Source organism: Argentina silus (genome assembly GCF_951799395.1).
Source record: "Argentina silus genome assembly, chromosome: 15".
Lineage (NCBI taxonomy): Eukaryota > Metazoa > Chordata > Actinopteri > Argentiniformes > Argentinidae > Argentina > Argentina silus.
The window spans coordinates 4,735,578-4,756,768 of NC_139669.1; the positions used below are offsets into that span (position 1 = coordinate 4,735,578).

Sequence of the window (21,191 nt, forward strand, 5' to 3'; positions counted from 1 at the left end):
TCACTAATTTGTGCTTTAAAGAGAGAAACACAATCTTGCTCCGATGCAAATTATTAATTCAACGAGTGTTTTAGCAGCACGCTGCCTTTTTCAGGGTTTCAGTGAAAACACACTCCTTCTACCTTTTAAGTTTCTCCTGCCTCGCCAAACTACGGTGGGTGTTTTCTTCCTTTTTAAGACTCATTTTAGCTTTAACTTATTGTGCTTGATACTATATAGAGAAATCTGTCTGATTAATCTAATATGCTTTACAGCCCTAGTATTAACATGTTGCTACACAGCCCGGTAAATAGAGTTGAGTGGTTTGTGTTATTACACAAGGGAAATAAAGAGCAGTCTATATACTATGCCATTCCATTACAATTACAAATGTATGACGTAAGAACACATTGTTGTTACTAGACTTCAAACACAATTCCATGTGCTTTTAAATGACTTCAGTGGCAACTGGAGCCATTGCTATTTGTGCAGTGTGTGGCAGACATTTTGTTAGCGGCCAGATAATCCCCAAGTGAACGCAGGGCTCCCGAGCAGGTCCCAGAGGTTAGAGTGAACAGGAACAGTGTGTCACAATGAGGCCTGTCCCTCTGCAGGAGCAGCTGCAGGGCCTGTTGATAGAATGAGGTCGCTGCAGCAATGGAGATCACTGGGGCTGATTGAGGGAGGGGGAGGCTCACTGAAAAGGACAAGCTACAAACTGTTTTGTATTGGAAGGAATGTAAGGGGACCGACTAGGCACCCTCCCCCTCCTGATCTTTTTAATGCATGTCTGTGTCAGAAATAAATCATGTTAATTGTTCTCTGATTCCCCTCTCGCCATTTCGCTAAATGATAATTGAAACATTAATAGGACGATAATAGGACGTGTGTCCCAGTAACCTTTGATATAAATCTTGCCGTAATGCAGAGAATTCAACCTGACCAACGGGAATCAGAAGTAATTAAATACGAGTAAACAAGTGTCGTTTAGGGATGTCTCGAATTACCAAAGAAATTACAAATACAGCTCAACTGTTGATAGGGAGGACTAGGTACTCACCGTAGGCTTTGATGGAGAGTATGAGTGTGCTACTTAACTGGTTTGTAATGTTAATGATAATGATATGGGCCTCTTTGAAGTGCATGCGTTGACCTTAAAGAGCTGGTAGCCCCAGGTTTGAGGGCTGGGCACTTTGTAATGGGAACCCAGGGAACAGTATAAAAACCGTATGAGTCATTGGTACAGTATGAATAAGACAGAGCCACTGCTATTGCAACTGCCCACGAGGAAGCCTCAGCTGGAGGGAGCGAGATCCTCCTGGTAGATGAATGGGGGGGGTTAGCGACTGTGTTCAAGCCAACTTTCATGTTTGCTCAACCAGAGCATAGAGGCAACGGCAAATAAATTAGAGAAATAGAACGACCCCTCCCTCCCTCTTGTCTTATCACAGAGGGCAGCTGTGGGGCAGCTGCTGACCTCCCCTGCTGTGTGATTCTTCTCCTCCTGCTATACCTCAGGAATGTCTCCTGCTCAACGTCCGTTCTCTCCTGTTGTACATCAGTCCTTTCTAACTCACCCAGGGGAGTCCTCTGCAGTACCTATGGGGGAGGGGGTGAAGAGTGGAGGTCTATTGAGTGAATGGGTCAAGTCACAGAGGAGGAGGAGGAGGAGGAGGAGGTGCAGTAGAGGAGAGAAAGGTCGTGCCTTGCCTTTCCTCTCGTTTCACCGCTCCAGGAGTGCAGTCCATCAAAACCTGCTCATCAATTAACATACAAAGTGAGACACACTGTCAAAATGACATCATGTTGTTGGCTGTAGATTAGTCACCTCACCTAATGCTAAATTCATCTCAATGGCAGGCCTCACAGCCTTCGTCAATGTCTACTTTGTGGCATCTAAGAGGAGCTGGGGGAGGTTAAATGCCTCTAAAATGGCATGTGTGACCCACTCCAGGAAATGAAAAGGGCTCAGCCATTAGAAATAGACACTTTGGCTGGAGCATTCCCAAAAGACTGCTTTGCTTTGCCAGCTTAAGGTGTATTTACAGCCCATGGTCCTGCTGGTGGGACGCCCGTTCATTCCCTAGAATTAGTCAATCGGGAGATCTAAAAATGATGTCACAGAGCACTTATAATGAGGGAGAGAGCACCCGGTGCCTGTCTGGAATGTTAATTCCAACTTTGAGGCCAGGCTGAAGAGAAACTGTTCATTTCCATTTTATCACGATAGATATAATAATCATCACTCTTATGCATTATCATGCAGTTTTCAAGGAAGGCTTCTAGCAGATATTCAGATCACATTATAGATTGTAATGAATTATGGCAAGACAAAAGATAATTTGAAAATGGATAATTGCAATATGCTGGGTTGTGGTCATGCTCATTAATTTACAACAATGCACACTCACTCTCTCTCCTTCCTCGTTTCAACACATATATTTCATTATGATCTATTTGATGGTAATTTTGAGGGGGATGTTATCTAGGCGACAGACTCTCAGACGTTTAGGAAAAACAAGGAAACAAAGTGGAGAACATTTAATAGTTTAATAATAAGCTGCTGTATACATTCAGTGATTATTTCCGATTTTCATGTTGCCAGAAGCCATGGGTGAGACCAGCAAAAACATTCAGCTACAAGATCTATTTCGTTGTTTGCAATTTGTCCTTTTTTCATTCATATTTTATCCATGTTTTACATAGTTAACTGCAAAGCAACAGAAAACCACATTGCTGATTTGCAATACAGTTCTTCAGAGACTTTTGTTCCTTTAAAACATACGATTCCACCGAGTCTGTTGTGTAGTGCTTGTAGGAAGGTGAACCCCAGGTTTGCCATGCTGTTCTCAATATTATCTTTGACATCAATTCAAAGTAGATGGTGCAGGATGACACAGCTGCTGAGCAAAGCTAGTCTGCATCTCTGTGTCCTCAGTGTCTCAGATAAGGATTCAACAGGCCGTTTGATCTGGCTATCATCAGTAGGGCCAGATCTGAGGGATCTAGGGGGAACACTTTTCCAAAACAGATACACAGAAATAGGTGGAATCATCTCACTAGCTTGAACATCTAGCGTTACCCTCTTTCACTTACTTAAATATTAAGATTAAGCAACAACCTGTTATCTTTAAGGTTTTGTTTGCGTCTTTTTTGGTTTCTTTTGCTATCTCACTCTAAGCTCATTGAACTGACACACTACTGTTGGTGCTGAAATTGCTTTTTTTTTTTTGTATTTTTACATTTTCTATTTGCCCACACAGAAACTTGATGGCACAAGAACTGACCAATAAGAAACTCTTTACAACAAGGTAGACTGCAAGTCAACAGTTGCCAGGGGTAACACAGTAAACAAAACAAAAATCCAAGTTCATTTGGAAATAAAAAATAATCATAATCAATAAAAAAGCGAAAAAAACCCAAATAAACAAAAGCCAGTTAATTTCAAGTATAACTTACTGATAAAATAACTACACAGCATTAAATATTCTCATTATACATTTTTAAATTATTTATAAAATATATTTTAGCATATATGTTTTTTTCTTTTTGTGTTTGTGTAACAAACGCTACTGTAGCTTCAGTTGAACACCAATGTTTATTTGTTTTTTTTACTCTTGAAACAAAACATTAAAGGGATTGTCACATAACAACAGGTTATTAAAAATGATAATAGTAAACCCTATACAGAGTTCCACATAGCAAGACGTGAGTGACGATCCCTTCTATCCTAGCCCCATAGTCAAAAGTCAGAAAAAGTACAAGACCAGAGCACAAAGTTCTAATTGTGCTCCACTGGCTACAATCAAGAATGGGCACAGGAGATTTCAAAAGCAATAAGTCTTTTTTTTTTCACACAGCTCGATTGAAACAGAAGGATGTGTCTGTCCCACTTCCAGTGTTCAGAGTATATCTCGGCAGATACGAAGAGTTCATTTAGCTCCATCACTGATAAAACATAAATACTGCAAAGACCTCACAGTCTGATGGCACTGGGATGTCCTCAGGGATACACAGAGAAGGATTCTCTTATCAGACAAAGAGGGAAATGAGACTGGGGTGTGTGTGTGTGTTTGTGTGTGTGTGTGTGTGTTTGTGTGTGTGTGTGTGTGTGTGTGTGTGTGTGTGTTTGTGTGTGTGTGTGTGTGTGTGTGTGTGTGTGTGTGTGTGTGTGTGTGTGTGTGTGTGTGTGTGTGTGTGTGTATCCCCTTCTGCGTCTTTACTGAGAAACTGTTGAAGGAGCAAATGGTGTCAATGGTTAAGGGAAAAGAATGCTGCGTATGTTGGTTGCCATCTGTTGCATTGTGGGAGCTCACTCTGCAAATGAACAAAGAGCGATTTGGCAGCTGAGATTCAAATGCAAACCAAAGAAGGCAAATATCAGTTAGTGATACAAAAAGTTCAAAAAGGCATAACTGTACTTAGATCCGTCCGATCTGTCCAAACAAATCAGTGTCCTCATCCTTCGGCGAAAGAGGCCGAAGGCCACGATTGGGCATGTCATACAGTAAGATTAACAGTAACCTGTCTGTCCACTCGCTGCAGACCGGCTCACAGAAAATAAAAAGCAAACATGAAAAGTACTGCGACTACAACTAAGCCACATCCACTGCCTTGGCTCTCGAGCACACAACCAGCTCAGCATACTCCAGTTCCTCGTACGGCCTGACGCGGCCTGATCCTTGGGTACTATACACTTCGCTGCAGATGTGTGTGTGTGTCTCTCTCTATCCTCGGCTTGACTTTATCCTGCGTACACACAGCTATGGCGGAGTATATATATACGTGTTTACACTGTGTGTGTGTGCGTGTGGGAATGTGTGTGTGTGTGGGTGGAGCTCCGTTAGAGCACAATGTCCTTCAGGCGCTTGCTGCTGGGGGACTCCTTGTCACGGCTGTCGTGGAGAAGTGTGTTGATCTCCCTCATGGCCGGTTCACTGTCCTTCCCCTCAGGCTGCCTCAGAAGGCTGTGGTTGGCAATGCGCTCGGCGTCGCGGCATTTCAGTGTGCTGTAGCCGGAGTGTGGCTTGGACAGGGGGCTCTTCAGGTGCACAGGGGAGGTGATGGGGCTGGCGGCCTCACGCCCGTTCCCGGCCTCGCGGACCGCCCCTCCGTTGGCCTTGGGGCTGCACACCTGAGACTCCATTGTCCGCTTGCCCTTTAGCTCGCCCCGCTCCGCGTCATCGGGACCATCCTTGCCGAAGGTGGCAAAAGTCCTTTTGGTGCCGCAGTCCTCGTAGTGGGGCACGTCTACGGTGGTGGCCTCGATGGACAGGGCGATGATGTTGCGGCCGTGCTCAGGCGACTTGGCGCGGGCAGGGATGGGCACACGGGGCATCCAACAGCGGTCTGAGTGGCCCAGGATACGGCACTCGTCCTGGCAGTGGAAGCCTTCGCCGGGGTCTGCTGATGAACAGCGGAGGAGAGGGAGAGGGAGAGGGAGAGGGAGAGAAGAAGGAATCGTTAGATTTGTCTGTTAAACTGGCCTATTTTCCACTGCTTTAACTCATTTGCGCTTGCGTTCATGGATTTCACCATGGTTTGTTCTGGGGCTTTCATCATATTTCAACGTGTCATAGCTGTGAGAAAAAAAAAGAAACAAAGTTTGTGGCAATCTGAACAGCCCCAGTTTATATTTTTGTGGGTAATTTGTTTTCTCTTTCATGTATGTCATTCCAGCATCTACATAAGACTCTTCTCCTGCTGCCTTGTCATTACTTCCCCACGACTAGGGTTGGAAGTTTCAGGCAATTTTAATGTGCCAATTAAAGGCTGTATTGTTAAATCAAAAGTCCATTTCCAGCTCATGCATAATTGGTTTTTCTGTAGCAACACTTGATGAAAGCTGGGGTTTAAACAGTGCAATCAGATATTGCACTAAGAGAGACACCAGCCGAGATGCAGTATTGTTGCCTGGTTCATCTCCTTCTGTCTCTGTCATCTGGCACTGAGTTAAATATGTAATGATGTTTTAACGCTGTTGTGAAAAAAATATTTGTCTGAGTCTGTATTAGTACATCTACTCATCCTTTGTTGTGTTGGAGGGGAGGGCTTTCAAGACCATTTCTGTATCATTACAAGAGAAGAAAAAGGAAAAAAACCCTAAGCGCTCTTGTTCAAGCTGAAGAGCTGTCATCCTCTTTTCCCCTCTTTGTTATCTCAGAGAGAATTGTCTCACATTTTCATATAAGCTTTCTTTCGGATCCAAAGGCCAGTATGGAACTTGAAGCTGAGCCTGCTGAATCCATACATATTTCATTATTGGCCATCTGGGCAGATAACCTAACAAGGGCACTGAAGATGCCCTCATGTTTACAAATAACCTTAGACTGTTAGCTTATCCAAATCATATACAGTGCTGTACACGCTTTAAGAAGACAGGCAGAGGGTGCTTTATACTGACATATTGAGCACATGCAACGGAAAGCTTCTGTTATGAGAATGAAAAGGAAGTTTCTATGTGATATTGTGGGATCTCACTATAATAGCATTTATTCAAAAATAAAATTAATATATACCAAAAGAAAATATACCATTAATGATATGTAGAGTATAAATCCCTAACAGACCCAGTAAATTGTCTTAAACATTCAGTATGCCAACGTGCCTCAGAGTCCTCTTTAAGACCTCGGCCTTGTAAGAGAAACTGACAAACAGATGCTCAATGACACATTTCTAAGCCTCCCTATTGGTTCCTCTCTCCTTAGGGCGAGGGGATCTCTCACACACAAGAGGCCCAAGGTGAAAGGAAGGGATTGTGGGAAGGATTGCCATCGACCCCAGTGTGTGGCGTTTACATCTGGTACTCCCAGCTTGACAGATCACCTAATTAAAATCACTAATTATCTGTTTTCTCCCCTCTTTTCTGCACTCTGAGGGGCACCTCTGCTTTAGGCTCAAGTCGATATTTAAAGATCGGAGACAGGCGTTTCAGGGGCAAGGCTGCCATAGCTGTCTTCCCTGAAACTGTGATCAAATGGGACTGACGGGTGACTGAATGACTGACTGACTGACTGACTGTGCTTGTGGGCCATTTGAATCCAGCTATGGAGGATCTCGGTGCGGGATTAAGGGTCTTTCTCATGGCCAGGGACATTGGCGCTCAGAGGCCAACTGGGCAAGGACCACGGGCGACCAACGTCAATTCCATCATGAATGTTTCATGAAGGGCTGTGGCAGAGGATTACCTTGAGCTTTGGCGTGTGTGTGTGTGTGTGTGTGTGTGTGTGTGTGTGCGTGTGTGTGTGTGTGTGTGTGTGACCTTTGCATATTGACTATGTGTGTAGAGTCTGCCATGACACACAGACACACACTCACGCACACGCACACGCACGCACGCACGCACACATGCACGCAGTCTCACACACACACACACACTAACACATGCCCTCCACCATGCACTGATTCATACCCAATCCCACCCACACATTCGCTAGTGCACAGGGGAAAATGGCAAAAATTAAAATGGAATAGAAAATAAAGCTCTGGATCGACTGTGGTGGCTCAAATGGCTCAAACTTAGTCTGTAATTACCAGGCTCTGTGAACACACACTAGTCCACATCTTGAAAGGGCTTTTCATCACCAAAAGTCAATGTTATCACCATGGCAACAAGGAGGGGAGCTATACCATTATCCATACAGTGGCATAAACTGGCTAGTCCCTTCCACAACTTCTCCTTTTTTATTTCATACCAGGATCTTCCTCCCTTTTCCCCACACACAAATATGTGTCAGCATCCGCTGGATCAATACCAGTTCCTTTAAATAGATGTGAAGTCTTTTTCTACTGCTTAAAAGATCTGGGGGATACAAAGAGACATATTGAAGACTTATGCTTTCTCTACTGAGTGGTCCATGCACATGTAGTGAATACCCTTTTTTCCCCCTTTCCTTTAGGGGTCTCCGGGGGAGCGATTTGCTTGTAAATGACATTGTTTTGAAAGCAGAGCTCTATTAACGTGGCACTTGCACATCCTGCCACTGCTCAGAGCCCCGCAACAAGCAGATGTCGTTCTCAAAGACACCTTAGAAAACGACAGAACAAAATTGAAACAGAAAAAAAACGAACGCCAGTCTTCGACCCCTGACAAAGCCAAATATGTTCCTATCTCCAGGAAAAAGCTGAATCTAATGGTAACAAATGAAGCAATTAAATGCTCTCTCCAGCACCGGCTCGGTTTGAAACGTGACAAGCGGAGAGCGGAGCAAAAAGGAGGCACCCCCCTGCTGTGAATGTCTATTGAAAGTCATCAAGAAAATAAGCTTGCCAATCAGTTCCGGGGAACAGACTTAAAGTACAGTACAGTGCAGTTTATCAGTGGGAACATTTCCTATCTAGGATTTAATACCTATTAATTACTGAGGGAGCTCCGTTGGGAGGCGGAAGCTGCCTGTGTTTTTCAGTGTTCCAGATTTGAAATAGAAATAAAGTTAAATGCTGGGGAGAAAAAATCACAAGGATTCAAGTCCCTCAGCACTGCTGACAAATCGGAAATGTTGTGCTTTAATTCCAAACTGGGGTTCAAAGAATACCAAAGGCTTTGGGGAGAACTTTAAATATGTATGCCCCCGATGCACGCGGTGTTGGCGAATAATAAATATTGCCACATCAAATGCAAAAGCTGAAATCTCCTGATAGAATCAGCCATGTTTTGCCGCTTGTAGTTACCTGCAATAACATCGGTTTACATCAGCAGAGAAGAGAGCCCACCTGAGTTCCCCCCTCAATGCGGCCTCTGCAGCAGTCATTAGGAGCCTGCTCTTTCAGCCTCACTTCCTCAATCAGAGAGGAAGGTGTCAGAACCGTAGGTCACGGCAGACAGGAAGTCAGCATGCGCCTCTGCGAGCCTGACACTGCCATCGCTCAGGTTACCATCGTGTGAAGTCTGGAATGATCGCTCACCTGGAGGTGCTATTTGTTTGCTGCTAATGTAGCAAAAGCGAGGAAATCAGCTAACGTCTAAGGATGGAATTCCCCTAACGCAGAAGGGAGGGGCTGTTCATTGGGAAGAAAATACTCCCTAAAATTCTCTGAGCTCTCGCCAGGCATTTTGTGTCCTGTTTGGCAGCTAATGTGGTTTCACATGGAGAACAGACATCGTTTTCCCTCCAAAAGTACGGTGGGAGAGAGCCTCCAGGCTCTTAACAATGATGTAATCCTATAGAAGGGTTGCGGAGGCTAGAGCACTGTCCTAACATGTGAGGCAGCCTTGAGTAGAAAGCCACATCTAGGGGTGACTGGATACAAACCCAGATTCCAGGGACACACACTCGTTTTCTATTGGAGGGTTTAATTGTGGCCATCGGCTGCGTGAGTCTCTGCATGACACCATTCAGTCAGTTTGGCTTTACAGCGTGACGGGTCCCAAAAAAGAATTTAGAGCAGCAAGTGTATATAAAAAGTCATATTAGAAAAAAGCTAATAATTTTTAGGCTATTTGCATAGAGATAAGGAGATACTAATAGGCTCCCTATTGGTCATTACTTTGTGGTGAGACTATACATTTATACAGCGACGATTGAAAATAATTTTTGTAACAGTTCACATGAAGTTGACCCTATCCCTGTGTACTGTAGTAACCAAAAATTACATGGTATTTGGAGTTGAGCAGTTAGTCTGGACTATGACTTGACTATGATGTAATTACCAAGCTATTACTAATGTACTATGTAACAGCATGATAATACAATGTTTTTACTAGAGTGATTATACAGTTACTACACAGGTATAGGATCAAATGATGGGAAATTACTGGTAAACAAACTGTTTGGAGCGATTGGAAAATTCTAATTTCTATCCACAACAAAGGCTTTACTTTCAGGTGTTAGTGCCATACAGTCCTTTGTCCTGATGACTTTGATATTGTTCCCTGTGTCCAATTGCTGCAACAATGCATTTGAAGCTGGTCTGTGTGAAAAGACAAAATAATCGGCTCTGCGAGCGAAAGAACAAGTACCAGGGCTGTCATTTTGTTTGGTCTCTTTCACTTTGCTGCATGAATGGTGTTGTGGACTGGTACGAAATGCAAGTGAATTGAACAGAGCAGTTATCTTGCTAACCCCCTCTAAGGAAAGACTGGTGGCAGGGGCTCTTGTAGCTGTTTACAGTATCTGGGTCTGGGTGACATCACTCTGCATCCACCACAAAAGCAACAGATTTTTGCACTCGAGTTGCCATTCCATATCTGTGACAGTGAAATTGCTGTTTTTCTAATTGCTCTCCATGTTAATTTTCCATTCTACCAGCCACACACCAAATTACAAAGATTACATCTAAATTGTCATTTCAGCCTCGACGCCGCTGATGCAGAAGCTAGGAGAGGAGTCACAGGGAGACAGGAGTTTCAGCAAGAGTGAACCGGCAGACTGGTGAGTAGTTATGTGGCTGTTGCCGAGGCTCAGAAACCCTCTCAAGCCCTGAGGGCTGCTGAGGACCTGATTGGCTTGGTCATGGCTGATCCAGACACGGGGGTCAGGCTTTATATGTCGTGTCTGCTTTAGCTAGCGGACAGTGCTATCGCTGGGCAGAGCCAGAGACAGAGCGAGTCCAGTCAGGCTCCTCCACTACTACCCACCAGGGAGAGTCCAAGCGCTGCTGTCATCCCAGCCAGCCAATTCAGTCTTTGGGTCATAAATCAGCCCAGAGCCCTTGCTCCTGCGGGAGTGCAAGATGGAGTGTGATGGTCTTGTTTTTACAAACAGTGGAGGGGCACCCTTACCGCGCCATACAAACCATCATTCTCCACACAGCGTCGAGGCCTTTCCCTCTCCCAACAGCATCTGGTACACCCCCCCCCCCTCCCCGCCCCCCCGCCCTCCGCCCCTCTCTGCATGCTCATCCCCTGTCCCCCTCCTCCCTCCCTTCCATCCATGTCCCCCTCCCTCCCTCTCCTCTCTCATCTCATCTGTGTCTTTCTGTCTGTCTCACGTACATTGGTTTAATTAAATATATCCTTCCAAAAAATCTCCTCTTTTCTTTTTTGTATCCGACCCTTCAAACATCCTCTTCCTCCACCAGTCAGATATTAATTATTAAGGAAATGAGACTCACTGGGCATCCTGGGCGTCTTACGGATGGTGGACCGAGGGGCTTATGCGGCCCTGCTTCCATTTCTGAGCATTAGTACCAGTCAATTTATCAGGAAGTGATTCACTATCTAGTCCGTCGAGCGCTGGTGAGTGTGTCTGACAGGCCAGTCGCTTGGAGCTTGGCTGCGGCTCCTCGACAGCTAACACAAACTGACAGGTTAACTTATATCTCCGGTCAACACCACACAGCCTGTTCTTTACAAGTATTGCTTTCATTAATTACTCTAAAAGCCAATGGTAAATCATGCCAAATAAAGCATCAGTTCCCCCCACCCTACACCCTCTCCCCCCTCCCTTCCTGCTGCCCCATCAAGCCCAGCGTGTGCATTCCATAGCCGGTCCCGGTTTAAAGAATGAATCTCTAAACCGGTGTTGACAAACAATGCAGTGGCTTCTAAATTGGTACAAACAGCATCTGTTTAACAGCTGTGTAACTGCGGTGGGAGAAAAAAAGCATTTGCTATGCTGTTTTATAAATCACTTTGTCATCGCAATGCACTGTTTAGTTCAAAGGAAGAAGTGCAAGCCAATGGACTGCTTGATGTAGTGGTAACGAGGCACCCTGGTTGTCATGATGACATATATATACGCGGGCGCACTGGTTCCAGAACCCTGGTTGTCATGATGACATATATATACGCTGGTTCCAGAACCTTGGCACCTCATTCTATTTTGCTGAGAGGCATCTCTCCACACCCTATCATACAGGGGCTTGTTCCCTGCCATCAATGGCAACTAGAGGTCACAGTGCCTAGATAAAGGTTCTAAAAATGCCATCACATGCTCTGGGGCCTTACCCTTTGCCTTTAACACGATGTATGGTGGTACAGAATGCTTGGAGGGGCAGGTTTCACACTGATCATGACTGATCTGGTGTGATCTCCAGGCTCCTTGGATCAGGCGTTGTAATTATTCATGCAGTGGCTTTAACACATTGCATGAGCCCAAGGCTCCAACCCACCACACAGCCCATCTGAACTGGATCTCACCCAGGCCGATATGCATGATGAGTTAAGCTTAGCTGAGCCAGGGCTGAACTGGGCTAAACTGGGCTAAGAGGGTACAGTGTGAGGGGCGGGGGGGGGGGGGGGGTCCTAAAGAGGGTGGCACTAGTGGCACCAGATTTCTCCCTCAGTGCCAGGCAGCCACACAGTAGCACACTCCATGGGCCTGAATCAGTCCTGTCTGAAAGGAGCCCAGCTGTGCTAACCATGCACACTCACACAGAGAGTCAGGCCAACCTACCAGAGACTTTGGAGAGAGAATGGGTTCTATCCCTGGGAGTCCTCAATGGGTCAGCATCATAGGACTGGCTCATTAGTGTGAAGAGGGACACAGAGAAAGCCATTGTGGGTGCTCACCCACCAAAGTGCCCTCCTAATGGCGGACCTCAAATTAACCTGAATCAGACACCACAGGCACCACAACAGCAGCAGCAAACATTCCCAGAGCACGGCAGCGTGATGGCTCTCCCAGCTCAAGACTGCCTGCCTGCCTGCCTGCCTGCCTCGTTTCCTCTGCAATGCATCCGCGGAGGACATCTTTAAATACACTGGAACAAATGCTGCATTTCTGTGTTTAAGCTTGACCGAACTAGCAAGCTAATTTGCTCCTAAACCCATGAGTCTGCGAGGAGCGAGGGGGACAGAAGCAGACAGTAAATTACATCTGTGAAAGGGGCCGGGCTGGGCTTTAGGGGTTGGGGGGATGGGGGAATGGAGTGGGGGTGGAGGCTGGAGGACACACACCCTATTGGCTGCTGCTGCTACTACATGATGAAATGATATGTGAGAAGCACATTTCTGTAGTCACTTCAAGGCTTTCTCAGATCTCCAGGGAAACAGCCATAGGTATGGAGTGCCTATGGGATATTTCTTCCATGAATCTATTTGTGATTTGTAGAACCACTACACAAATCCAAAGCAATAGGAGTGTTTCCAGGGATATTACTGCTGAAATATAAGGCTCAAGATGTTTTTTTTAAATTGCAACACATGTTTTTCCCCACAGTACAATCTCACAAAATATGACCAATCATTGTTGAGGAAATGGATGTGCGATTGAGCACACCTTTGACAACCTATTCCAATTCACCTTCGCTCAATACACATATTTCTCCTCTTCTCTCATTCCTACAAAGTATTGTGTTTTATTCGGTGGAAACAGACACAATACCTCAGTGCCTATCAGCCACAAACCCACCTGGATGCCTCGCAGCCCAAGCTCAACAAATCAATGTGTCTTCTTCTAAACAGCTGGGCCCAATACACCGGGGCAGCACGCTAACATCTCTAGACTCCCTCTCCCCCGGTGAGACTCAACACAGCTTCAACAGAGCCTCCCTTACATAATTAATGTAATGTTCCTTCTCATTCAGTCATCTTCCCTCTGTGTCAGCCAGGACTATGTGTTTTATATTCCCTTTTATCTCGTTGACAACGCGGGAAGCATTCTCTCTTCTCTCCCCTCATTCCCGTTTCCTACTCCACTCTTTTTCCCCCTCTTTCTTCCCCTTGTCCCTTTTTCCTGCAACTTTAACAATCTACGGAAGTAGGACAATGTGGCATGCCGAGTGTGTGAAGGCAGGTTTGGCTGTGCATGCAGAAACATTTAAGCAGGGGTGGCCCCCCCCCCGGGGGGGGGCAGAGTGGTCCAGTAGAGTTTGATAAGAGACTCAGTCAGCCGGCTCTGCCTGGCTCAGGTCACACTTCTGCTGAGGCCACCGGCTCACTGGAGCAGCCCCAGCAAGCTGCAACTTAAGTGAGTCCCAATGAATTTGACGGACAGGGCTGGTCTCTCCCTAGGATGGATTGGATAAACACAATGTGGTCGTAGCCGTGGCTGTATAGCAGGAATTCACCGCCTTGTATTAGATCGAGATACATTTACCCGGCAAGAGAAGGCCATTTTGTTTGGCATCTAGAAGGCATGCTGATTCTCCAAGGTTCTCCATTATTCACAGCTGAGAGGTCTAACTGTGATAGCACTTAATATCACCGATCAGAACCCATGTCCACACCACTCTGTTACCCACCCACCAGTCACTGCTGCCACGGCGGGGAGGATAGGGGGTTGTCAGCACTGAGGCAATTGTAGGGAACAGCGGTGGCTGAGAGCCACAGACAGGGGAGGCGGATGAACAAACAACTGAAGTAAAAAAGAGGGGACCAACAGGCACATCTTCTCTGATTTGAGGTACATGACTATGGCATAAGGATGATGGTGAAACGGGAGGGAGATGACACCATGGCTTCTAATTGGATTTCCCAGGTTCCTGGTGCCATGCTGGGCTGTGACATTAAATGCCCTTATCTGTGACGGAAGAGCCAGGTGCAGCAGATTGAAGTTGACAAGTGTGTGTTCGAGATCCTGTGTGCCCCTGCACTCCTTAACCCCTTCTCGAGGCCCAGCTGTGGTTCTATTTGCCCTGGGATGTGGCGCAAAAAGCGCAAAAAGCCTGGCACCATGTTGTTACCCTATGCCAGTTGGGAAGCCTTATTTAGGAACAGAGGCAATAAGGACTTCATAGGGGGTGGATAAGTGTGAGGGGGGGGGGGTGCTGAGTAACAGTCTTAGCCTGGGTTGAGACACACACACTCATACATGTGCACGCGAACGCACACACGCACACACACACACACACACACACACACACACACACACAATAAGAAGGTTTGTAGCCAGGGGGTAGGAGAGAAAAGCCCAGACATGTCCTCAAGGAAGCCCTTGTCATATGAACTCATAATCCCGTGTGGCGGCCAGGATATTAAATTAGATTGTGAGTGTCGAATGATATCACTGTCAGCTGAGATTCTGATTTGGATTTAGGTTGCTTGATTTAGATCATTTATGATGCTTATACTGTATGAGTAGAACTGGGAGGAAGAAGCACAAGATTTCCATTATAGTAATGAGTGTTATGAATAGCCCTAAAACAGACAAAGGGGGGCCGGAGCATCCTACTGTGGCTCCTGTGTGTTTGGGGCAGTAGATTGTCTGGTTACAGCGGTCTCCCTGCTGTCTATGTGCAATCTGCCCTCAGCTTTAATGGGGAGTGCATGAGAACAGGCGCATCATTAAAAAAGCCATTTTGAGGCTTTCCTGTCTGCCATTAAACTTAACAGCCAACCTCTTCCATTACTTTTTAAGGGGTGGGGGAGAAGGAGCCTAAAACCATAATTGGCTGGCCAGAGAATAAAGTGATTGAATTCCATCCCTTCCATAAGAGACACGGGATAAAAAAAAAAACCTATTTTGGAGAGAAATATATTCTAATGGCGTACCCAGAATGCACTTTGAGTTGTTGTTGGGATGATTTCGCCCTCCTGGAGAAATAGGTTGCATTCTGTAAACCCTGGGCAAAGTGTTGTGCTTTGAGAGAGGAAGGCATTTATACATGAAGACGTGGTGGTGGTGGTGGTGGTGGTGGTGGTGGGGGGAGTCATCATCGGCAGGCCTGCTTTATCAGCGGCAGTCACAGAAGCCTTCTGGCAAGGTAGGGGGAGGCTCCCAGCATCCACATGCCTTTACTGATCTCCTCCCTCTCTCCCTCCCTCCCTCCCTCCCTCCCTCCCTCCCTCTGTTGCTGGAGCTTTAATCTTTCATCAATAGCTGATAATCTGGCTCGGCTGGCTGGCTGCAGTCATTTTGTTACAGGGGAGTCCCTCCCTGAGTGGAGGCCTGCTCAAAATGGTGAATTTCAACGCAGTGAGCTCATCTAGGCAAGGTCATACTGTAGTTGGGGACAGCGAGCGGACACAGACACTAATCGGTGAGGGAAATATGGGAAAGACAGAGGGGGTTTGGATGACTTCTCCTCAACCTGTGGCCCTATGAAGGGAAAAGCGGAATACTGCCTGGCACTCTGCATGTTTTATAGGACCGGCTGTGTGCCGTGTTTCTGCAATGAGAGAGGTCTGCATTCCAAATGATTTAACGTTAAAGGATAAATCATTCCCACTGAATATACATGAGCGGAAATGCCAGATGCCCAAGGTCGTAACCTTTTGTTACCACCTTAATTACGACAGAGAAAGGAGGAAGTCTCTTCTTATACCGCGATATAATATTCCATATAGGTTGTAATGTTGTCGTGAGAAACGAGGGGATGAAATGCAGCATAAAGCTGGAAGGAGGTAACAAAAATACTGGCAAGACATCAAAACCAGAGAGAAGGGAAAGAGTGGAGGAAATCTCACGCAGATTAAAGAGGAGAGAAGAGTGTTGCTTTCTCCCACGGTGAGGAAGTAGAGGGGGTTAAAGAGAAATGCACACATTGCCGCAGTGGAGAAGCGCCCCTCTCTCTATCTGTCTCTCCTCCTCTCTCTCCCCAGCTGCAGTGATAAATGTCTCTTTGTATGCTGGACAGAAAACTGCAGGCTACAATGTACTTGTCAGAAAACAGCAGATTTTCCCCTTAAACAGAGCAGGGTATATGTCTCATCTTCCCTTCAGTGGTGGAGAATATTAAACAAATGCCTATTGACAAGGGCAATAAAGCCCAGTAAATCTCCCCCGTTGACAACATACAGTAAGTGTGGTGTGTGTGCAATTGTGTGCGTAAGACCATGTGTGAGAGCATGTCTGTGTGTGTGAGAGTGTGTGTGTGTGTGTGTGTGTGTGTCCACGCATGCGTGCGTTTGTTTGTGTGTCATATCGGTATATGAGTGTGGGTACGACAGTGACAGCGCATACAATTTGTACTCATAGGTTTTACTATGATTTACTCTTCACTACTCACATTAGTACAGTACAGTGCGAGTGTTCTTAAATGGGAGTCTGCACTATAGCTAATGGAGTTGATTATAGCTATCTGAGTGTGGGCTAGCTGCCAGGCCCAGCTCAGCCTATAGGGAGCACAGCCTGGTGTCTGATACACCCAGGGATCCCTGTAATACAAGCCCTGTTTTGGCAGGCACGCAACCCCACCGCTGTCCTGCCCTGCTCACTTACCGCCACACACACACGCACACACACACACGGACCCCTCTACCATGGTCTCAAAGCACCATCAATACCCTAATGATTACATGGCTTTTCAATAAGGTCTATGAGCATGCTGTCTCAGATGGTTTGCGTTTGCGATAGAGGACATTAGCAGCAGGGGTGTGTGACCTGGGCTTTGCCTCCAGAGAGAGGACAGATCAGTGGTCAGGTCATCTCCACTGGGCTCGGCTCTGGATCCCATGACCGTTATTTAGTGTGTGATTAGGGTACAGAGAGGGCTGCAGCATCCCTGGCCTGCACACCTTCATACCCCTGAACCTTGTTACGGCTGGCTCTGTCCTGGGATGCACAGTGGGGGCTGTGCCAGAGCAAGGCTCCAGAGGACAGGGGGGTACAGTACACCGGTTTGGGGTAGGAGACAAAGAGAGGGGAGTCCGAGTACTGGAGCTGATTCCCTGCAGAGGAGCAGAATCAATGTGAACCACAATAGCCTGGCAGACTGGAGAGAGACAATGCAGGGCCCAGCTACTCAGATTTCAGTCTATTTACCTCCACCCACAGTCCTTTTCTCACTAACCCTCTCTCTTTATCTCTCTCTATCTATCCCTCTCTCTAATTAACCTTTAAACACACACACACGCATTCACACACACACACGCACGCACATAGACACACACCCAGACACACACCCACCCACACACAGACACATGCTCTCTCTCTCTCTCTCTCTCCCTAACCCTAAACCCTAACCTACTCCCTTGAACACACAAACATACGCTTTCCCTTTCTCTCAAACAATGATGAACACAGACACAGGCACACACACTCTCTCTCCTCCTCTCTCTCACACACACACACACACACACCCTCGTTCCCTATCAACTCCAACACATTACCTGTTCTTAATCTCCTTCCCTCGGTTCTGATCCCCCCCCCCCCCCCCGTTTTCCCATCTGCCGACGATTGAGGCCCAGCTTGGCTAAGTGTTCGACAAACAATTGTGATTCACTTGGTTTCTGAGAAGATTATTAACACACCTAGCATGCCACGGCATCATGAATAAGCAATAGCGATCCATAGCCCTAGTCTCTCTCTGTCTCTCTGTCTCTCTCTCTCTCTCTCTCTCTCTCTCTCCTTGCCGCCCCAAGCTGAATGCCAGGATTGTCTCGAAAATGAACTGTCAGTGGAGGGCCTGCAATGAGATACATCAGCCTCATTGCGAAGCTCTAGAAAATAATGAACCGTTCCCATTTCTCGCTCTGATATGTTCAATACGCTATCCATGACAAGTGCAGGGAGATAAGCAGCCCCCTCTTGAGCTGATTAAATACATTGGGTGAATTTGGGAGAGCTCGACAGACAAAGGTTCAGGGGACGCCATTATGACGTAATAGGCCTTGCTGTGTTGTGAGCCATGGGATGAAGCCAAGGTTATTTTGTGTTCGTGTGCAGAGAGAGAGAGAGAGAGAGAGAGAGAGAGAGAGAGAGAGAGAGAGAGAGAGAGAGAGAGAGAGAGAGAGAGAGAGAGAGAGAGAGCACGAATGTTAGGGGGTAGAGAGAGGACCTGCAGGCCGAGCCGTTATTCTTCCAAACAGAATCTGTAAGTACACTAGCTACTGTACCACACTGAGAGGGCCTGCTTAAGGCATCTGCTGATAATAAACTCCAGAAGAACCTGGAAAATAACCTTAAGGGAAGCAGGAACCGTGGGTTTTTCTTCCAGTCTTCTTAAGGGATAAAGGGGAGGAGGCTAATAGAATAGTCGAGCTGTGCTTAGTTATTCTGGGTATAATTCAAACATGATACCAGCACACAAAGACCCGGGTGAGTCATGATATCTTGCATCTAGAGATGTAGTGATATGATAAAAAAAAAAAGATGAACATAGGTCAGCACGGCTGGAAATAAGATCGTACGCTTATACTCCCTTACATTACCACATCTCACACTGTGCCAATTGTGCGCTTGAGGTGGTCTTCAGTAGTTCTTTTTTCCCCACTATTCACTTTGCCTAATAGCCTGTGTTGCAGTGGGCTCATTGTCAGCCATTTTGTCTCGAGATGTTCCAACAGGTTCCACATTTGACTATTCAAATAATAATCAAAATGGACGGTCCCAGTGTACCGTATGTGAATTTAATCACTGAAGATCACACAGCACTGTGGACTGTTGCCGGGCACAAACACAGCAAATTCAGTTTGATGTTAAATTCAATCAAATGTAAATGTTTGTTTGAAAAGCAGTCAGACTCTCAGACACACTCGTAGGAGATATGGGGGAAAATACTCCTACCTGTCAGAGAGATCATTTCCTCTCTTCCCTTTCTACTTTCCCTCGCTGAGGCTGCTTACTAGGCTCCTCTCCCCCTCTCCCTCCCAGGTTGTCAGCCCAGCCCTGCTCCTGTTGCTGTCCTGATTCTGACACCTGTCAGCATTTTCATTAGTAGATCAGAGAACTGCAAACAAGACATGTTGCAGTATTGAATTTGGGGCAAGTTTGCAGCATAAACATGCAAGGCACTTTGCTGTTTCTTTAATTCAACAAGGGAAAGGAACTGCTTGACTGGCAGGAAGTTGGGAGATTTGTGTTTTGGTTTGATATATATATTCCGATGCAGGAGATGGAGAGACTAGGAGGGGAAGAAAAAGAAAAAAAAAAACCCTCTTGAAATCAATTAGGAGCAGTGCGGCCCTGGTGGATCTATCAGTGGAGGGGAGTAGCGAGGAGTCTGTGCCCCACGGAGGGGCTTCCATTCCTGGGCTCCTGCTTCAGGAACACACCCTTTGGGAGTGGAGGGATTGATGAGAGAGACCCTCCAGGGGCTGAGGATGTGGAATATGTCAGGAATGAGAGAGGCGTGTACTAATTGAGCTGCCTTGGGTCCCTCTGGCGATAGAAAGCCAGGAGGAAGAGACACTCTGACCAGCACTTTAAACCCCCAGCAATAATAAAACCAAACAAACAAGACCCCATCCACAGAGTCAGAATCCCATCCACAGAGTCAGAATCCCATCCACAGAGTCAGAATCCCATCCAGAAAAGAAAAAAAAGACATCAAACATGTATAGTCTGCTGCACAAATAACATTAGCGCTTTACCATGAGGGAATCTCAAGCCCTAAAAAGCGTGGCTTATCCACGTCCAGGGGAATGAGGAACTGAGGAACGTCCAGGGGAATGAGGAACTGAGGAACGTCCAGGGGAATGAGGAACTGAGGAACGTCCAGGGGAATGAGGAACTCGGTTTTAGAGCTGCGATAATGAAAGGGGGCGAGAAAATAGCAGCTTTAGGTCTCTTTGTCACAGACCCCCTCTGCGCCTGTTCTCCCCATCGCTCTGCGCCTGTTCTCCCCATCGCTCCCATGACATTAATTGATCTCTGGAGCCAAAGCTAGCATGTCGTACATGTCTACCCAGTCCCCCCGACTTCACAGACATGCCTATAAAGAGAAGATAATGGATGAGAGTTCATTTTATTCAGATCCTATTCCCCCGTTCATACATAGCGCTGCCATATCATCCATACAGGAGCTCATACAAGGGGACTATTAATGGTTAAAAATAGACATAGAATTTAGTTTTTGAAGAGATTTAACATAATTAGATTTTCAATATTCCCCTGATCTAATCCATTGGCTGGGTTGATTTCAAGTCATGTTTTAGTCTTGAAAAGAACACAGACAGTCCTTAAGATGCCTGGTTCTGTGCCGCCTAAGCACAATCACAATTCACCGATCGATGGACAGGTCTCATCAGTGGTATTTCTTAGACACAATATATATAGTAGAGTATCACTGGTGAAAGACAATAGGATCAGAAAAAAAACAGGAAATGGACAACATATGCTGCTATAGTAATAGAATCAAAGCACCGAAGGAAAGTGGTTCATTGTGGGGAGTTGAGTCTCTCTCTGTCTACGTGGATTTCCACACTGACAGTCCTTCGAGGAGAGGGGAGGTGGAGGCGCGGGTGCATCTTTGTACAGAGGTAACGTAACGTCCCCTGTGCAAATGCCACCTTTCCAAGCCTGAGAATAGTAAACATTTGCACTGTAAAAGCCCAGGGAATCAAAGGAGGAGATTTTTACCATCCCTCTCCTTCCTGCCTGCGTTTGCTTTCCCAACACAGGAATACTGAACAATAAAAACACAAACGGAGAGAGGCTTTTGTATCCAAA

General features: G+C 46.3%; 1 protein-coding gene across 6 annotated transcripts in view; it reads right to left on the reverse strand.

Moving 5' to 3' along the window:
- Positions 1-2,544: 2,544 nt before the first annotated feature.
- Positions 2,545-21,191, reverse strand: part of pcdh19 (protocadherin 19) — a gene marked incomplete at its 5' end in the record, with an annotated part of 55,376 nt that continues 36,729 nt past the window's right edge. For 3 of the 6 annotated variants that reach the window (XM_083686286.1, XM_083686291.1, XM_083686288.1), the window contains one exon: positions 2,545-5,382. In XM_083686286.1, the coding sequence (XP_083542412.1) occupies positions 4,823-5,382 (560 nt within the window). In that variant the 3' untranslated portion in view covers positions 2,545-4,822. Of the gene's footprint in view, positions 5,386-21,191 lie in introns of all 6 variants that reach the window. The other 3 variants (XM_083686290.1, XM_083686289.1, XM_083686287.1) reach the window with 1 other exon arrangement.